The 19,441-nt window shown below is 39.2% G+C and overlaps 1 protein-coding gene across 1 annotated transcript; it reads right to left on the bottom strand.

The window, feature by feature from the left end:
* Positions 1-9,322: 9,322 nt before the first annotated feature.
* LOC116734731 (alpha-1-antitrypsin homolog) lies at positions 9,323-11,680 on the bottom strand. Its single transcript, XM_032586271.1, has 5 exons — positions 11,670-11,680; positions 10,862-11,464; positions 10,294-10,564; positions 10,018-10,165; positions 9,323-9,941 (listed from the first exon to the last, which is right to left on the bottom strand). Exons 2-5 carry the CDS (start codon positions 11,454-11,456, stop codon positions 9,750-9,752), a joined length of 1,206 nt encoding a protein of 401 aa, XP_032442162.1. The 5' UTR covers positions 11,457-11,464; positions 11,670-11,680; the 3' UTR covers positions 9,323-9,749.
* Positions 11,681-19,441: the final 7,761 nt, after the last annotated feature.

Here is a 19,441-nt window from a genome sequence, read left to right on the forward strand (position 1 = left end):
ACACTCGCCTCTTGATGCTACAGCTAATTTAGAAAGTCATTTAAGAAGATTATCAGCACCTGCCTTGAAATCTCCACATTTATTTGGTGGATGTTAATTTCATGATAATTCTTCACGACCTGAAGTCACACAACAGATGTTAAGTTATAATGTTGTATGCTATCTTGCCCGTTTCTAGGGAAACCAAAATGTCATGTCATTTTTTCCCATGTAAATAAACCGTCTTGTGAAGAGGTATTTGCAGATTTCCTCTGTTTCTGGTTCTTCGCCAAACCTAAAAATGTCATAGCAAACAAATGTCTTCTTTTTTTTAATCCGACAAATATGAAGTCAAAAATGCCATTTTTAAAGAGTGATTTAATTATTGAGAGGGTAAGGATAGGGGAAATAAATTGTTTTTGTTGTTTAAGGCAAGGGTGAGGGACATTTACAAACCAAAGAGACGTTGTTGCCCTTATTCTTAATAAGTAGAACTTGTCTAGAGCTGTAAAGCCCACAAGCTCCAAAATTCAAGAACCTCCACTCTAAGAATTATTTGTTCAATAGATAAACTAAGCAACAAAAAATGTCTAATTTGAAATATTAGAATACTGTATAGAAAAATGTTAACTTTTAAGTAAAAAAAAACTATTTTTTAAATTGAAAATTCCAAACATATTAAAAAGGAAGAAATAACATGCTGTTTGGAGCTTAACAACCAAATAAAATAACAGAAAAAATAATAATTTCATGTTTCAACCAGCTTTTTTACCTTTTTATTTAAAAACATATTTCAGATTTTTATTCAGTTTAAAAGAATTTTCAATTTTCTTTGAGAAGGACATCATTTGCTGCTTCTTTAGAAGAGGTGTGCGATACTACATATTTTGGTATCGATCCGATACCACGTATATAAAGGGGCCATATTACTGATACCAATACTGATACTTTTTAATCATTTAAGTTTGTTATATCATCAAACTTCTGACTATTACATTTTTTGCTTTTTGAATTATTTTTGTTAAAACATCAGAGATAATTTGTCTACAAAATACTTTAACAACACACTGACGTGTTAACCAGAAAGAATCGAAAACAAAACAAAGTTATGTGCATTTTTTTCCAAAATAAGCAATTTAAAAAAAAGGGTATAACTTTAAAGAAAACATCTTTGTTTGGTAGAAATTAATAACTACAATAAAAAAACATAATAAATTTCAAGAGGGAATCTGAAGCTAAAGAAAGCACGATGCTAACGTTCATGCCACGTTAGCATCGATCCGACACTGATATCAACTTGGTGTCGATATTTTAGATCAATCTGCCCACATCTATTTTTTAGACTGCTTAGCCCACTTTATGCTGTCAGGTAGATTCTATTTAAGTGGTTTCTCACTTGAAACCAGGGTGTGGCTCGCAAAGCTAGCGTCCTTCAAAATGTCGCTAATCGGGGTCAACTTCTGATCTAACAATTAGGGCGATTACTTTTCCCCATGGAAGCAGGTTTTTTTGATAGCCTTCTTCTTTTAATTAATTAAATTATTTTATGATAATCCAGAACATGTAAAATTGTGAGAGAAAAGCAAAACAGAAAAATCTAGAAGAATTTTTACCACCCCAGACTCTGTCTCTGCTTAGAAACACGGTAAGGAATTGAAAGCTAACCAGAAAGGTCTGAGAGGAGAAAATAAGAGCCGTTTATTCTCAGCCGTTGCGACACCTTAGCTCTTAGGTGTTCAAAATGCTGTTAGGTGTCTCCTTGCCTATAACTCATTCACACTGTGTTGCTCCAGCAAATCTCATTTAAGCGCTCTTTGTCCCCTGAAGACGATCGTGAAATACCAAGTAACAGATAAAGAACAAAAAAACTCCAAATGTCAGCAAAGTTTTAGAGTTAATCTATTATTGAAAGTATGAGGAGTAGTGAATCTTTTTAGGTATAAATAGAAGTATGTGACGGTGCCATCCCGCTCTGGAAACGACTGCTTTTTGTCCAAGAATCGTCGTCCAAACAAGCAGAACGCAGTTCCTCTGTTATTCAGCCGCCTGATCATTCCTGCTAACAACTGATTAAATCACCATCGTTCACCGTTTCATCTACTGTGTGATCGCATAATGACTGAATCTCAGCAGAACGGTCTGTGGGGTTGGCAGAACTGTAAAGAGCAGCTATTTAGTCGGCGGGGGATGAGTGGAGGAAATTTAGCGGTGAGAGTTTACAGATGCATCAGTACATTCAGCCAAAGCTCTGCTCCATGAAACAGCTTCGAGGAAATCGTTGAATCCTCCATGTCAAACTGTTAGACAACAGGCTCAGGTTAGCATTTTCAAGACTGACATAGCAAATCCTCAGTAGCGATCCCAGTGAAGCTCATCTTTAGCCTTCCTCTTTCGCCCTTCGATTGAACAACTGAATAATTGTTACCCAAACTTCTACACTTTATTATCTGTTCAGATTTATACAATGAATTCAGAAACTTTGTGTATCCAAGATTTGCTCTCATGGTTTTTTGAAAGAGATTCACACCTTGTTTTCATCTGACGCTAGCTTCTGCTAGCAGAGTTAGCGCTAGGTTGGCACATTAACAACAGTCTCAATTGAATTTAAGTCTGGACTGTGACTAGAGTTAGGGTTAGCACAATTCGCTGTAGCTCTGGGTGCATGTCTAGGATTAGGGCTGTTGTCCTGTTGGAAGGTAGACCCAGTCTCAACTCTCTTTTAGAATATTGTCCAGTCAATAAGAAGAAATTAAGTTATCTTCCTGTGAACCCTGATCTGCTACTTCACAAATTTTCCCACCTGAGCTGTGAATCTTTGCAGCTTTTTCCAGAGTCATGGTCATTTCTTGGTAGATACTGGATGCTTCAGATATTGTTTCATAATCTGCTTCATAATGTATCCTACTTTGTGTTTATCAGTCACACAAAATCCCATTAAAACCCATTGAAGCTCCTGGTTATGATGTAACTAAATGTGACCTTAAGGAGTATGACTACATTCACAAGGGGCTTTATTTAAAATAACACGTTACACCTGACGACGGCTATAGCTAATTGTCCCATATACTCATAACAATATCATGAACTCCTGTAATCATTGCATAACATGTAACAATCAGCTGTATTGTTCGGCATCACCTCCTGGTAACTCGCCATCGCCGTGACGATCTCTGTGTTTCTGTGTGGCTGCGCATAAAGCTCAGTCTGAACGTAAACCGGTGTTGAAAGAAACACTCCATCAGCATCACTTTGTTTTATAGAGCCGCTCTTGACTAAACACATGCAGATGTAGATTATGAGAGACCGCTCGGTCACGACTGAATAAATACCGCGACTCAGACGCACAGAGGAGCGGAAATGCAGGTCTGCTCTGATGTTTACGTGAGCAACTATTGTATAGCAGCCATTTGTTGACCAACTATGTGACCTCTAAAGGGCAACTGGACTTTATTTAGGAGTGTCAGGGGAAAGGCTACTGACTTTTTTTTAGAGTTTTAAGTGGAGAAAATGTTTTATTTCACACTAGGGCACTGCTTTTTTCTGCAACTTTTACCATCTAAACCAGCGGTCCCCAACCTTTTTACTTGCGCGGACCGGTCAGCCCTTCGCAATTTTCCTGCGGGGGAGGTGGGGAGTGCGCGTCATAAGTATCGAGTCCGATGCTGTTCTTGGGGGGGGGGGGCAGTACTCCAATGTTGTTTTGTTACTCATTCTGCTGCAAGTTGGCTCAATTTTGACTCGCAAGACGTTTAGGATTTTCAAAATAAAAGATCCGGAAGTAGTTCATTATTTTCTTGCACAACCCCGTACCAATTGGTCCGTGGACCGGTACAGGTCCGCGGCCCGGTGGTTGGGGACCACTGATCTAAACAACAATTTTTTTCCCTTCAGTCCAGCTAAATAAAAGTTGTTAGAGCCAGTAGTGTAACATGATTGGTTTAAAAAGGACAACTTATAATCTTGATCAGCATCTACTAGGAAATGTGTTGACATTCTTAAAGAGATGCAAAAGGAGGATGTTGTAAATATTTTGAGGAAAATATTAAAGGACGACTATTGGGTAAAAATCTTCTTTTTTTTTTAGTTTTACATCCTGTTATACCATTATTCCCCTAATCAGAAACATACTTGGAGTGTTGCCTTGATTCTTTCATGAATGTTTGAGAATTACTTTAGTCTCCATGGCAACCATTCAGATTTGTAAAACCGTAGAAGAACCAAGAGTCGCCTTTGAGACACAGCTCCGGGAAACGATTCTGTTTTGCAGATTTTTGCAGAGCCCCCACAACTCCCCCCACTCGGCTCCTTCAGACTAGCCAGCAGCAATTAGCAATCACAAGGACACTGTACTTTTTTTCTTTTCTTTTTTTTGCTTATTTTAGGCTGGTAGGCTGCAAATGGGTGGGAGATAAGCCTCCTTCAATACATTTGTGGAAAATCTTCATATCAGACTACATTCCTCTGGAAAGTGTCAGATTCAATATTAACCATAAGAAAGACAGTACAGTTTGGTAGGGTGTTGGTTGGTTGTTACATATCTTAAATGATTTGTAAGTGCACTGTAAAAATGTTAAATAAAATAGAATGTTCAAAAAAAATTTGCAGGTTCTTTACTATTTTTGTCCACGTGACTAAAAGCCATTGTGAAAGAGCCGCTTACGGCTCCGGTTTATCACGTATAAATCCAGCTGCCAAGACGGAGTTTATCAGACAAACACAAAAATAAAACAAAGTGATATAGCATGCAAGGCTCTAAGTGGAGCCTTTTGGAGGAAGAGAGAGCTGCATTCCTAAAGTTTGGACACTTATCTGGGACTTTGACTGCTGGTTCGAACAAACAGAATTGATGAAGTTGGGTCTCCCTCCTTAGGTCACGGCTGTCTGCATCCGTTCTGACTGTAACGCGTGAGCCCAACACCACAATGACTTATGTGAGGAACCTGGCTCGTCCCGTCACTGCAGAAACGTACTTGTTTCTTAGGTCTGTTGTTGCCTCCCTTTCAACTGTCTTCAAACGTACTAATGACAAATTCAAGATGCAGAGATATTCACAAGCTTCAACCTCCCAACTGCTGTGTCGGTGCTGATTTTGACGACATAATAAGGTTCAGATAATGTGAGAAACCTTGAATCTGAATTCTTCAATCTCCTTTGTAATGAAAAGCACATGATTGCATTTCATTACAAGTAAAAAAAAGAAAAAAACATAGATAATTAACGCGTGGAAAACGACATACAGTATGCGTGATGACACCACATGGCGTGGGATCAAACAGAATGTGTTTCTTGGTTCTTTAGATCACAGCGGTGCGTGCTCCGACTGTCGGTACAAACGGTGACAAAAAAACGTGGCTACCTCACGAGTTTATGCTTTTCTTATCTTCTTCCGTGGCCCCGTCCGTCAGTCAGTCTCACCCACCCACCCACCGTCACTTCCCACGAGAGCAGCGCTACAGGCTCACGCGTGCGTCCCAAACACAACAGGAAATGCATTATAGATGCCCACTTCACCATGTGTCACACCTTGTCTTCATTTGCATGCCTTTGTCTTTCATTTACATATTTGATCTGCCACGTGCGTCAATAACTACCAGAGCAGAGAGATCTGAGAGAGACGCTCTGTAACACCAGGAGGAGAGTCGCAGGGCTCGGAAATAACGAATCTATTCGGGGCAACGTATGTTGAGTTTGAGGAGTTCGACAGACTCCTCAAACTGGGAGCTGAATTTGGGCCGTCACTTTGAATTCAAGAAGTTATTTTACAGACGATCAAAGCGAATACAATGAAATAGTGGCAAACTATGAGCATCTAACACAAAGCAACAGGAGCTGTGTTTCCATTGATCATAAGATTGCTCAAATTTAAATGACCAAAATAAATTCACATAATGGAAACATGTAAACTGGGAAAGCATGTTTTTTTTGTTTGTTTTTTTTAAATTGCGCTAGACTGAAGTGGTTTTTCAACCATATTTCGCAGAACTGCAACAGAAACATTAGCAGAGTTTCTATTTGACAATTCGAAAACAGATTTGCTTAATGGAAGCAAGGCAATTTCGAGAAAAAACAATCTGGCGTTTCTTATTTAAACGCCAGAATTGCAAAATTGTTTTTTTTTTTACACACATTGGTGGAATACTGACAAAAATGTACGCACATTTGTAATGAACAGTGTAGATTTCAGTTGTATGCAAGAATAATAAGGTTAAAAATTACTTGATATGATGATGTGTTTTGGGGAGATATAGTTATGTGGCTTTAATATTTGTGGTCGCTAGAATGAACAGTAGAGATAACGCAGTCTTATTTCTTAAAGTTGTTTGATATCTGTGTGGTTCTCTATAGAACATGGATAGAAAATAAGAAATATCACTAATAAGTAATGACTAAACAAAGCAACAGCGGAACAAGTAGCTTGTAGTAATGCAAATTAGCTTTTAACATGACTCAGCTATATTAGCCGTTAGCATATAAACAACTGACCACCAAACAATACGTTCCTAACACCCTTACACGAAACTATATGAACCATAAATAATGTTTTACATAAAATACTCACATATACAATACTCACTTTTTTTTATGACACACGCTGACAGAGCCGCAATGTCTGCACCGAACCGTTAAAGTTCTTCTTCTTCTTGTTGAAATTTATTGGCGGTTAGCAAAAACCGTTGGGTGAGCATTACCGCCACCAACTGGTAAGGAGTGTGGACCACACGACAAAAAAAAAAAAAAAAAAAGCTATATAATATTATATATATAACTTGCTCTGTTTCAAAACATCTAATATAGCCTGATATCTTCTGCTTCCCGAGTCCTTTTCCAATAAATCCACCTGTAAAGTTACGAAATTTAGCAACATAAAAACCCGATGTGCTCTCTCAACCAAGCTTAGCAATCCTAGCTTCTGATTGAAAATAACAGCTGTCAATCAAACCGAAGCGGCTCTCCTTATTCACTCGATGTTCAGTTTTATTTGCACGTTTTAGGTTTACATCGTTTTAGATCGAAAGTTTTTTTTTTAGCTTGCTTTATTTTGAGGAGCAGTTAACTTGACTTCTTAATTTCTCTCTGATTTTTCAAAATGAGATCTGCACCCTTCTTCAAATGGATACTCTCACATTTGCCAAAACGGTTGTGTTCAAGTCCCAGCTTCAAGGATCTGAATGGGAAAAAGAATACATTTCAAATATATTAATTTATCTGGATGATGTGAGTTTTGATTTCAAAATCTAAAAGCAACAAAGACAAGCAGCCAGTCAGAAAGAGCTGCTCTGTTTGCACAATGCAGCTCCATCCCACCCGGGGGGGGGTTTAAATATGAAATAAAGAAAAAAATAATCCATCATTTTCCATCTTTTGCTGTCTCCACAGTAGCGTGAGGTAGAAAATAGGACCCAGCAGTTTGGCTTTTTGCTACACTAGCTTTAGCGGGTTTAATTACAAAATCCAAACTCAATTGAATCAAAATCTGAAAAGCATTCTTGTGGATGAAACCATTATTTGATTCTTACCGAATTCCAAATTTTGCCTTTAAAACTTAAAAAAAACCCAAAACATAAAACAACCTAAAATTTCACCCAGAGTTAGACATGTCTTACAGATTTTTTTAAATTATTATCATTTAAGTTCTTTGCAGAACAGTGTGTGTGCATCCTAACATGGGAGCCAAAGTGTAAAGGGCCATGGGAGCAGTTGTGTAAAGGGCCAGCAGTAGCCCCTCTATTGACAGGTCAAAGGACAAAGAGACATGTGAGGCTGATGGCCATCAGGTTACGCATACTGTCTTTGCTGACACCGCTCAAAATCTCTTACTCAACGGGTGAAGTGAAGAGATTGGTGATTTTTTTGAATAGTGGAAAGATTTAAGGTGGAAAAATACTGAACTTCTCTTGGGAATGGGTCAAACCCAGTTTTTTGAGGAAACTGAAGAAATTAATTCAAATATTGTTGAAATATCTTGGTGGATGTCATTAAAGTATAGGTTATGTTCACTGTGACATATTTTACAAAGTGTAACAAAAGCCCAGTAGTTATCCGTGTGCATATTGTGTATTTTTATAGTTCTTCTTCCATCAAAAGGAACAATTTTTACCACAAATGGCCACAGATTGCGTCACAGTTCAACCTGGAAACAACTGGAAAGGGATTTTGGCGATCGGAAACGTCGTGCTTCCGGTGTAAACAAGCGACTCTGGTTCAAAATCACCTTTGGGAACTGGAAATCTAACAGAAATCTGTTTGGCATCCAGAAGAGCTCTCAGGACAAGATATTTCCTCAAAATCTTATAAATTTGGAGAACCTTTGGAGGGATGAGTGACCAAATAATCAACAGTCAAGATATTGGCTGTTGAGAAAATCCAATCAAAGAAGTTAAATCAAAAAGGCTTCAACCTTTGAGGCGATGCGTTGCATAGTGATGGGGTGGGCAAGTAGTCAACATTGGGAACTTTCTCCGTCTCTCTCTGTCCACTTCCTGTCTCATTCCTCTGAATAGGGTCAATAATGACACAAAGTCTTTGAAAGGAAGATGGTTCAACAAGGTGTTTGACGTTGTTCACACATCCGACTGGCTTTTTGCAGCTTCGTTTAGCTTTTTTTGCTTTTTACAGATTTGTTTCTCAGAATTAAAGGTATAAGATAATTGTCACTTTAAAGGTGAGAAAAGCTTTGATGTGACTTGTCATAGTATCTCTGGGGGTTTTTTACATCACAAAAACCTAGTGTTTTAAAAAGCTTTACACTTTTTGCATCAATTGTACAGTTTCCACCACATTTACTTATATCTCTATTAATATTGTGTGAAAAGCCTTAAAATAATAATTTTCCCAGTGCAGTAGTTTAATTTATTCATTCAATTTTTTTATTTATTTTAGATTTGACTATTGTTAATGTTAATTCATAATGTTAATGCCAATAAGTGGGGGATGTGGTGTGCCTGTCAGATGGTTTTAACAAATGATCGTCTCCAATTAGCAGGCAGTTTGTGTGCACACATGCTTGACCATGCAGAGGAAAAAGAATTACAAAGCAGCACCACATGGACAATCAGTGTACACACATTTGATTTTTTTTTTTTTTTTGTTAGCCACGTTTGTTTATTGGACAGCATCTGCACTCTGGTTGACGGAGTGGTGGATAAAGAGGAAGTCAATCAATCTTTGTCCACATTCAGACCTCTTACGAATAAGATGGGACATTGGCCACAGTGACACTTTGTCTGTGCTCCATTTTGGTCCCTAGGAAAAATCCAGTTTCCTCCCAATTCCCAGTACCTTCACTGTAAACGACACAGCGCTTGATGGAAAGCAGTAAAGCAGAAAGAAAAACTTAAAATTGCAGTTGTTTGTAGCTAGTTTTTATTTCAGTTCACATTGAGCCCTGTTGAAACAGCAGTAGAGCGATAACAAGTCGTTTAATGTGTTAGTGGATGCTGCCGATGCTGCATTGACAGATGTCTTAGTCATTAATTCATCTCTTGAAACACTCAATGAGAGAATGATCTACCAAGACGGGTGAAAGACATTTATCAACCGAGGCAGATGACAAATGATACCAAATGTTTCATGGTGACAGACGGATTAATGGAAGCACATTCCTGTTCCTTGTAGGTAGGTCTATTGCCTTATTCACTCCCCTTCACTGGTCATTTATTCGATCCACTTAATATCGTGCAGTCATAATCGCCGTTACGAAACACGGATAAATGTCCCGAAGCCGCTGAAACTCGTTGAGCGTGTGGCGGCTCTACATGGCACAAGAGTCTTTACGCAGCCGTTGGGTTGTTGATCTTGCCTGCGAAGATGATACTCCTCGTCGAGTGCTCGATGATGAAGACCAGGAAGGGTCGGTTGAGCCTCATGTCGACGGGGAGACTCATTGGCATGATTTCGATGGTGGTGGCGGCGGCTGCTTCCGTGCCTGTTTCATCCACACTCAGCACAGCCTTGTGAGAGACCTGCAGGGAGGGGGAAAGGAAACGGTCAACGCTTTGTTGCGATTCAAAAACTGGTCACATGCAGACGACAATCTACCTTTGAGACTTTAAGCTTGATTTCTTCAGATATGGCAGAGAAATCAGCCATGTCACTGTAGGCCTCTGTTATTCCCATTTCCTTTAGAGTCTCATCCATCGAGGTGTCAACGGAGATGGAGAATTTTGGCATGAAGAGGTTCAGGTTGCTGTAGAACAAAAGATCTTGAATTATGCAACACTTGCCAATTGATACATCATCCACTGTGCCGTGATGTTCCTCAACACCATGGTTCACATTTCTAAGAAAAACAAGCGGAACTGATCTTCCTCTTACTTCTTGTAGAGACTGTTGTGCCAGTGCCTCAAGTAGTCCTTGCTGATGAAGCCCTCAACCACCTCCATTTTGTTTTCATCAGGCAGAACAATCAACATGGAGGTGTTGCCCTTGTAGGGCAGTAAGACGATGGTGGTGTGGTTGTCATGGTCATGATAGTAATCGAAACGTCCCATCTTCTTCATCATGTCCACCTCAACTTTGGTGTTTTCATCCACATGGAAGTCTGCCTTCTCTGTTAGGTTTTTGTTGAAGGGCCTCTCCCACTGTCCTGTGTGATGCAGCAAAGGAAAAGGAGAGCAATACAAACATTATAGAATGATTGCGAGCTCATGTACTTGGTTGCTTAGGTTGCTGTCAGGTATGACTGTTTGTGTGTATGGTTGGTACCTGTATGTGTACCTTACCTTTTACCCAATGACTGCTGGAGATACTCACCAGCCCCCTGCAACCCTTCAATGATTAGCAGGTGTAGATAATGGATGGATGGATTTTCTCCAGTGTTGTAGCTGGCATGGTTCTATTCTTAAAATATGTCAATTGAATGAGGATTGTTTTGTAGGCTTACCTCTGAAGTAGACATAGTTGATCAGCACCATAGCTATTGAAGGGTCCAAGTCCTTCACAATATCCTTGATCTTGTCTTGGGTTTTTGTGGCAATGTGTCTGTTGATCTCACCCACAGCTTCAGAGGGTTTGGAGAAGTCAACTGGGAAGACTTCGCCATTGTAGTGATTCTGAATGTCCGTCAGGAACGTCTGCAGAGTATTGAAACCGGTGCGCACCGCAACAGAGTTGCCGAGGTCCAGCTTCTGCTCCTGCTGGCTTTGGCCAAGCATTTGGAAAAGATGGCTGTAGGCCTCATTGACCCGTGCCTGGTCTAAGTCGGCGTAGCCCAGGCCGGAGAACAGCTGGGCCTGGGTCTTGCCACGGGCCCCTGTGGACAGCATGGACAGAGCGGCGGAGAGGCCCAGGGGCGACATGAAGATGTTTTTTCCGGGAGCGGTTCTACCATTTATGTTTCTGTAGAGGGCAAAGGCGAAGTCGGCGTTGAGAGAGGAAATAGCATGGCATTTCACGGCCTCATGGTGGAGGTGGTGGTCGGCTCGCGCCACAGCCAGCAGCAGTGCTGTCAGAGAGCAAATAGCAAAGATACCACGCATCTCGGAGCCTAGCACGGAGAAAACAAGTCAGCCATGTTAAACACAGAAGAGCAAAGCAGTTGTTTCCAAGAAGCAACATTAATACAATCAGCAGGGTAATTGACTCCACCTTCCTACAGCTAAAACAAGCATCCAAAGCTATTTATTTTACTGAAATGTGCTTTTAAGATTAAACTGGTTGTACTGCTGATGTCCATAAAGTGACTTGCTTACCTTTACTGTCCTCTTTGCAGCAGAAGGCTTGTGAGAGATTCGCGGTTTTTATAGAGGAACTCAGAGAAACGGCTGACAGTTTGGTCAAAAATTAACCAGGAATCAGCCTCCCTTGGTCTCTGTCCTTTGATATCTGACCGGTCCATTTCCACTGATGCAACAGGCCACACTCAGCACATAAAAGATAAGAAACTGCTCTCACAATATGTCTACACTGAAATATATAGATATTTTTAGGGGCCTTTTTTTTCCTTCATTTTAAGCTTTTAACAACTTATTGTCACCTTCCTAAAACAAAGGCCTAAGTCATATTTTGCCAAAAGTGATCTTTTTACTTAAAACCGTCTATTAGCCATAATTTTTTTTAGGAAGGTGACATTTTGTCTTAAGCTGGAAGTATAAGCAACATCCAACTGCAAATGTGTTTGTAAGAACAGAGGCCAAATGTCATTTTTTGTTGATTTTCTTTGACAAAATAGGGTGAAAGGGAAAATTTCTGACTGACTCTAATATCTGGTAAAGTGGAGTGCAGCAAGTTGAACCTTAACCACACCCTTTTTTTTCTTTTTTTTTTTTGCAGAAACTTCTGGAATCTTTTTTTTTTAGCATCTTAATACGACTTTAGGACCATTTGCCCTGTTGGACCACCAATAGTGAAGCTGAAAACTGTGTTGGCAGTTCTTCACCTTTATCATTCCTCTCACTTTAAAATAGTCCCACAGCATGACGTTGCCACCACCGGCCCTGACATTTGGCTATTTTCATGGGTTGGCAATGCTTATGCCGACTTCTTCAAACATTCATTGTCCTAGTCTCGTTGTGCCATAAAACCTTATTCCGCATAAATGCTTGGCTTGGCCGTGTGGATGACTACAATTTTCATTTGTGTTTCTTTATTGAACTAAATTGTCTTAACGTCCAGGTGAATATTTCAAAGTTTTAAAAACAAAAGGTTTTCTTGACGCAGTACTTCAGTACTTTTCTTGTATCACATATAACTATCATAAATATATTAGTTTAACAACATTTAGTTTCAGACAGCAACAATGCCAGCTTTCTGGAAAAGGAAAACGTCCTTATTGATGAACGGAGCGCAGAAGTAAACACCAATTTTTTTATTCACGTCGCACTGAAGCACTGAATATTTAAATGAAGCACGTCACAACTTGTGTCTTACCACATGACAAAAAAAAAGTTTTAGAGTTGATCATTTAAGCCAAAGGAAATAGGTTTTATTGTTGCTGTTTTGTTGGTTTTTTTTACTAATTCAAAACAACGAAAACACAAAATATTACGCAACGTGTGTAACAGAAGTTCTTGTATGAATGACGCCCAATATAAAAATTTCTTTAACATATCCTATGAAGCAGTGTGACACATACTGTATTATTTACCTTATATAGCATTACAGTTCACACTACATAATGCTCCACTGGACATAGCAGGAAGAAGAGGACATAAATATGCATAAAAGCAACCAGAAACCTGTTTAGGGTGCAGCTAATTGGAAGGTTTTGTTTATTATCTGGCTCTTGTGTCCACTCATTATCAATGCCACCCTGGGCGAGTGCCCTGACTTATTTTAACAAGAATTAATGGATGTGGGCAGCAATTAGTTTCAGTATATGAGAACGTGAGTGTGGCAGAATAATTTTAGTTTGGTGTCGTTTAATGCAAAAAAAACAGAGAAAAGCAACACAGTACTGGGTCCCAGAAGGGACAAATGGGTGAGGGAGTTCAGGCAGACTTCAGTCAGCCGATGATTAGGGTCCTGGCATCACGCTAACACTGAGGTCTGGCTTAATCCCATTTATCAGGAGCCGCCAGGCAGCAAAAACAAACTCGTATCATGGCAATTAACATAAAAAAAAGAAAAGATCAACCTTCATCTGCCTGCTACAGCTAACCACTGCCAGGAATCTGGGATCACTGCACCGTAAAGTAGAACTGTGCTGATGGGGTTGGGAAAGAAGTTGACGACCTGATGATGTTGACAGCGTACTGCTTGAAATAACTCAAATTTGACAACAGCGTCACAACGCCACTGTTGAAGAAAAAAAAAAACCTGGAAGCCAAGGAAAAGACCTCTGACATTATTTCAGCTTAATGTGCATTTAAGAAACGTATTTAATATGTACAAAATAAGTTAGACCAAAAAAGTGTATGAAATGTATATGAATTCAGAAAATTTAACAAGTTACATATTAAATTTTTTTCTCTTTTTTTTTTTGCTTTGGTTGTGTTTCATTACGACAGCGCAGAAGGCCCATCGTAGCCAGAACGAAAAAAGGAGGAGAAAGTTTCTGGCAAACAAATCTCTGAAATGTTTAGAAAGAACAAGGACATTGCTGAGTTTGAAAAGTAGAACATTTGCTCGAAAAAACTCAGAAAATTTCCAAAAGTTAAACATTTGAAGCTGAAGAATTTCCAAGTTTTTTTCCCCCCACAAGATTTTCTGAGATTAATATCAAAATCTTTTGGAGTTTTTTTTTTGGAGAAAACGTACTCCTCTTTTTTTTCATTTTCGAACTACGGTGACCCTAACAATATATTGTTTCAACATATATTGTTAATTTAATGGATAATTTAAATGAGCAACATAAGTTGATTTAAACTCATATTGTTCATTTAAATTATCGTAAGGTCATAAAAAATTTGATTTTAATTGAAAAAGAGGCAGGTTTAAGCAGTACGCAGATTTTTCCTTCTTGTGAATTAATGATGAAATTAGTTAAATCGAGTGAATAAACTGATTGATTGATTGATTGATTGATTGATTGATTGATTGATTGATTGATTGATTGATTGATTGATTGATTGATTGATTGATTGATTGATTGATTGATTGGGGGCATTTTAGTTTTTTCACATAGCGATACAAACATTTTGTTTGCGTTTACAGATTTAACCTTAAACTCTTGTACTGGTGTTTTAATGTGCTTAAATGAACACTTTAGAGGCGCCACTTGAAAGGGCTTGAGAAAAAAGACTAAATAAATTTTGATCTTGAAATTTCTCCATTCGAGATCCTCACGGCTCTGGATCCAGGGTTTTACCGTGAACCAATGAAAGCCTCGCAGATTAATAGGCTGACATTTGTGTTACTTATGAATGGATCTGCCGTCCTTTTCATCAAACCGTCCTCTATTCATCATCTCTTCACGGAGGTAAATATCAATGCGGTGTTGCCACACTGGGGCAGAAAGCTGCAGGAAAATGCCGCCACAGAATGTTACACTACTTAAGCAGCCCTTTTTTTTTTTTTGCTGTTTTGTGTCGGCGAATGAGCCTAGAAACTCTGGCAAAGCAATTTCCCAATAATTGCCTAAGAAGATAAAGAGATGTTAAGGGAGGAAATGGGTTTCGGAGTGGTGGTGGAGGTTGGGGGGGGGGAAGACAACAGAGAAAATGCTTTTGTAATGGAAGAGAAAATGTTTTATGTTTTTTCACAGGGATAAATTGCAGTCATTTGAATGTCTTTTCATCATTTTTGCGAAAATGGGGGAATAAACCGTGAATCATCTCATAATGTTTGAAAATCAATATGCACTCACTTCTCTGAACTCTCTGGAAATGTAGCTTTCTCCTCTTATTAAGTGCAACACTGCTGGGGGGGAATAAAAGGAAGAAAAAGCTAAACCCAAAGCTTTCTTGTTTTGCAGGTAAATACGGCACAATGAACAGAAGAGAGAGCACACTTTCTTCCAGGGGAGAACCGATCACTGGTTACCGTTCTTTATCGGCCGATGCCAATTTTATTTTTGCCTGAAACGTTGCAAAAATACAGCAACACAGTTGCTTAGTTGGCAACAGTGTGGTGACTTGTTAATTGCGAACATGCAGACATAACCTGGTCTGTCAGTCAAAGCTCCCTCATGGCAGAGCAGAAGAGGACAGTGGTGGATTTTTAGACATTTGCTGAGGTAGATAATATCAGCTTCACCTGTAAGTATCGGCCGATCACCAATCTCCCAAAATTAAGGAAATCAGTACTGATAAATCGACGCACCCCTACTTTCTTCATATCTGGACGTTTTCTGTTGTATCGGTAATCTGGCCAAGGAGCAGCACGAGTCTGGTCGGGTAATCGTAGATGACGAAGACGAGCGGTCTGTCGAAGGTGATCCTCTGGGGGACGGAGAAGTCCAGCGGGACGTCCGTCCACCTCGCCCTCTCTCCAGATCCGGACTCTCCCAACTATTGTTCTTAAAGCGATATCACACTCCAAACTCTTCTGAACCTCATAGACTTGCAGCTTCCTCTCCCGTGCGCTGGAGGAGTTGGCGGCATTCAAGGAAACACCAGCGTTTCTTACGATGCTCTCCTACAGCTTGGATTTGGGAAAATCCAAGCTGTAGGATTTTCTCAACTGAAGCTTTGGGAAACGGATTTCTGCCCTCCTGTGAAAACAACAATCAGCGAGTTAATGGATCCGCCGGCAGAGGTCTTGCGAGAGGTACTGATGGCTTTAACAGGCCCGTGTAGAAGGAAGAGTAATTAGCGCTCGTTTAGAACGTTCTCGGCTTCATTCATCAGGGGGCAAAAAGGCAAACTGGCTGCTGAAGACCGAAGAGAACGGAGAATTTATGGGCACCCGCTTAAATGGTTGAGATGAATGGACTCATGTTTGTTGTTACAGCAGGTAAAATAGCTTTACCAGCAGCAATGGAAATATTACGCTCACCAGAAGCTTTACATATTAAACTAAAGCTTCTGTTTCTTGTCTTCTATGAGTAAGTAAAGGGGATTTTGTTCTGAAATAGGTGCTTTAAAAACAGAACTTTAAAGCACCGATTGTCCCATTCTGAATTGTGCGTGTATATCGGGATCAAGGCTGTGGAATCCAAAGTGTTCTGCCAGGTCAGGGCTATGTACAGTACTTCTTGTATCATTTTATTTATTTATTTTCCATATGGCCATTAGAAAGTGAGATCTTTATGCTCTTTGAATGCCCCCCCCCATGTGACCCAGATAATTATTCGCTGTATTAATCAGAAAGTAGGTCGTCCCGTCAGTTTCACTTGCAATTTCAAGCTTCCAACATAGCCTAGAACATAATCTAATCAAGAATCAGTGGCAAGACATGAAAAGCGATTTTCATAGACACTTTCCATCAGATCTGACTGATGGGTAGTGTCTGAAGATAATTTCCAAAGAATAATGAGTAAGCATGACTAAACTATCCCTTTAAAAAAAAAGACGTCAGTATCCATTTTACGTGTTGTTTCAGGTGATTTGTTTTTAATATTTAAAATGTCTTCCAATTATAGGGTTCAATGTTTGCTAGAAATTACAGTTTATTAATCTCCGAGAGGGTATACTTTCATTATTTTATGACTTGGAAATGGTTTCAAAATAACAAAATTCCCATTTGTCGCAATAAGTTTCTACTTAATGCTAGTGGGGAAAATACCCCAAAAGATCTGCAGTGTTACATACGAGCCAAAAGTGGCTCCCTGAAGGCCAGCCGCACCACGGTGGCCGAGCAGTTGGTGTCGTACAGCATCATCGCCTCGGACGAGTCGTCCAGGAACATCATGGCGGCCTCCACGGAGGCTGTGGCGTTGAGGCGGAGGCTCCGCGGCACCGTGTGGCGGCGTTCAAAAGGCTGCCGACCTGATTTATGGTTAATTAATGAGAAGAGCATGTTCTGAATGAAATATGACAGTAAAATGGCAAAGACAAAAGTTGCACACCTATAAAAAAAAAACTCCTGCTGCATAGATTTATGACCTCCGACTGTTATAGGAGGATATAAAAACAAGAGCTAATGAGAAAGCAGATGCTCGGTTGGTCTTTGTTCTTTGACACAGATGCAATAAAGATGTGTTATGGTACTGACTAAACATTATGTAATCTGTATCCATCTGTATCTCATGATGGAAGCGAAACTCATATGTAGATTTATTACAAACAGAGTGATCAACTTTTCTTTTTTTTTCCTGATTATTCTGGTTTACAGCTAATAACAAAACAACTCAAAATATTCTCAGGAATTTGAAAAAATAAAAATAAAAACACTTTTAAGACAGAAATGTGGGCCCATGTTCCGTACACCACCAGAGGCATAGACAGGTATTGAGAAATGTTACACTAGATTTTAGGTAATGCTAGTTTGGATCAGGAATGTGACCACTGGATGAATCTATTTGTGGTGTTTGTGAAACTCTGATCTTGTAAAACTCCTCAAACTCCTGACTGGGTTTTGCTTCTCTGTCTTTTCAAGGATGCTTATTGGCTTTATTTATTATTATTATTCCACCCTTTTTCCTTCCACTAAACTTTCCATAAATATGCTTGGATACAAGGAGGTCGGTCACAATAATCAACAAATAAATTAATTCACATGATAGATTAAAACAAACTCAATCATTTCCATTGGCATGATTTATCATCTATTTCTTCTTTTTTTCTCTCTTTCTACCAAAAACAGGATGATAAAAGTCTTCAGTCTGGTGGTTTGGTCTCAACTAGCCTTTTTTTTTTTTAAAGGTCAATTTTGTTTACAAAGTCTTCAAATTTGATTTTATTTGTTGTTTTATTTATTGTGGATATTTATAATGTCTTCCAGTTCCAGTGTTAAATGTTCATTGGAATTTAAAGCTCGCTGATCTGTCATATTGTGCTCTTGCATTATTTTTGCAATTCCCACTAGATTTGTTAAAATTGTCTCAAAACAACAATAAGATCATTTATCAAAATAACTTCTGGAACAATTTACTGTCCAGGAAAACTTATTGTGACAGGCCTAGATACAGGTCTCTGCAACCAGCCAGCTTCTCTGGTTGCAGAGAAGCTTATTGACATTTACTTGTGCTAAATGTCAATAAGTGTCAGCTGGACAGCTGTCAAGTCAGCACTCTTCCCTACATCATACAGGCAATGACACAACATAAAATTTCTATGTTGAAAATGTTACTATCTGTAAGCAAGTATCATTTAAGATAAATAAGCACTTTGGATATATCACTTTGTGTGAATACATTTATGTCATCTATGTATTCTGATTTACTGAGCCACTATCCACACGGAGACGATTTTAGCTGTATTTAGTCTTCTTTTTCTTTTTTTTTCATCTTGAGAGACCAGAAACAATTATTTAGGAAACTGGGTTCTAGAGATACACTTCAGAATGCCGGTTTCATGTTTCGGTGTGTACATGGAGCCGCCTCTTTTTTTAAAAAAAAACAAACAAAAAAAACATGACGTCAAAGTTCAGTCTCTCTTTTCATCCCGTGTGCACGTGCCTCACTCTCACTAATAAACGTGGCAGGTGGTCGGGTAGCGCAATGGTTAGAGCAGGCATTCCGAGAACAGATCTGGTAGCGGCAGTCCCCCGTTCTACTCCCGGTTCTTTTGCCGCTTCTCTCTCTCTACCCCATTTCTGTGGGATTAATGTCAAATAAAGGCCACCAGTGTTTTTTGTGTCGTTCTCTGGCAGTGTTACAACGCCGACTGGCCCGGCATACTACATCATTAGGGCCTTAGATAAAAAAAAGTAAAAAAAATCGGCCAAAAACATTTCTGAAAATTTAGCAAAAGTCAAATATCGTCGACTTTTGAAACTCAGAAATTTCCCTGTTTTTTCTAGAAATTTTCAGAGATTAATGTCAGAATTTTTGAGTTTATTCCTCCTCTTTTTTGCGTATTAGCACAATGGTCCTATTACGCAATCATAATTTTCTGTAGTGTTGCATTCACATGATTTCTTAATCTTCTACAAAAAAATATTTGGCACTCATCTCCATGTGTGCAGGACCTGAGTTGAATTG

Source organism: Xiphophorus hellerii, chromosome 15 (assembly GCF_003331165.1).
Source record: "Xiphophorus hellerii strain 12219 chromosome 15, Xiphophorus_hellerii-4.1, whole genome shotgun sequence".
Classification (NCBI taxonomy): domain Eukaryota; kingdom Metazoa; phylum Chordata; class Actinopteri; order Cyprinodontiformes; family Poeciliidae; genus Xiphophorus; species Xiphophorus hellerii.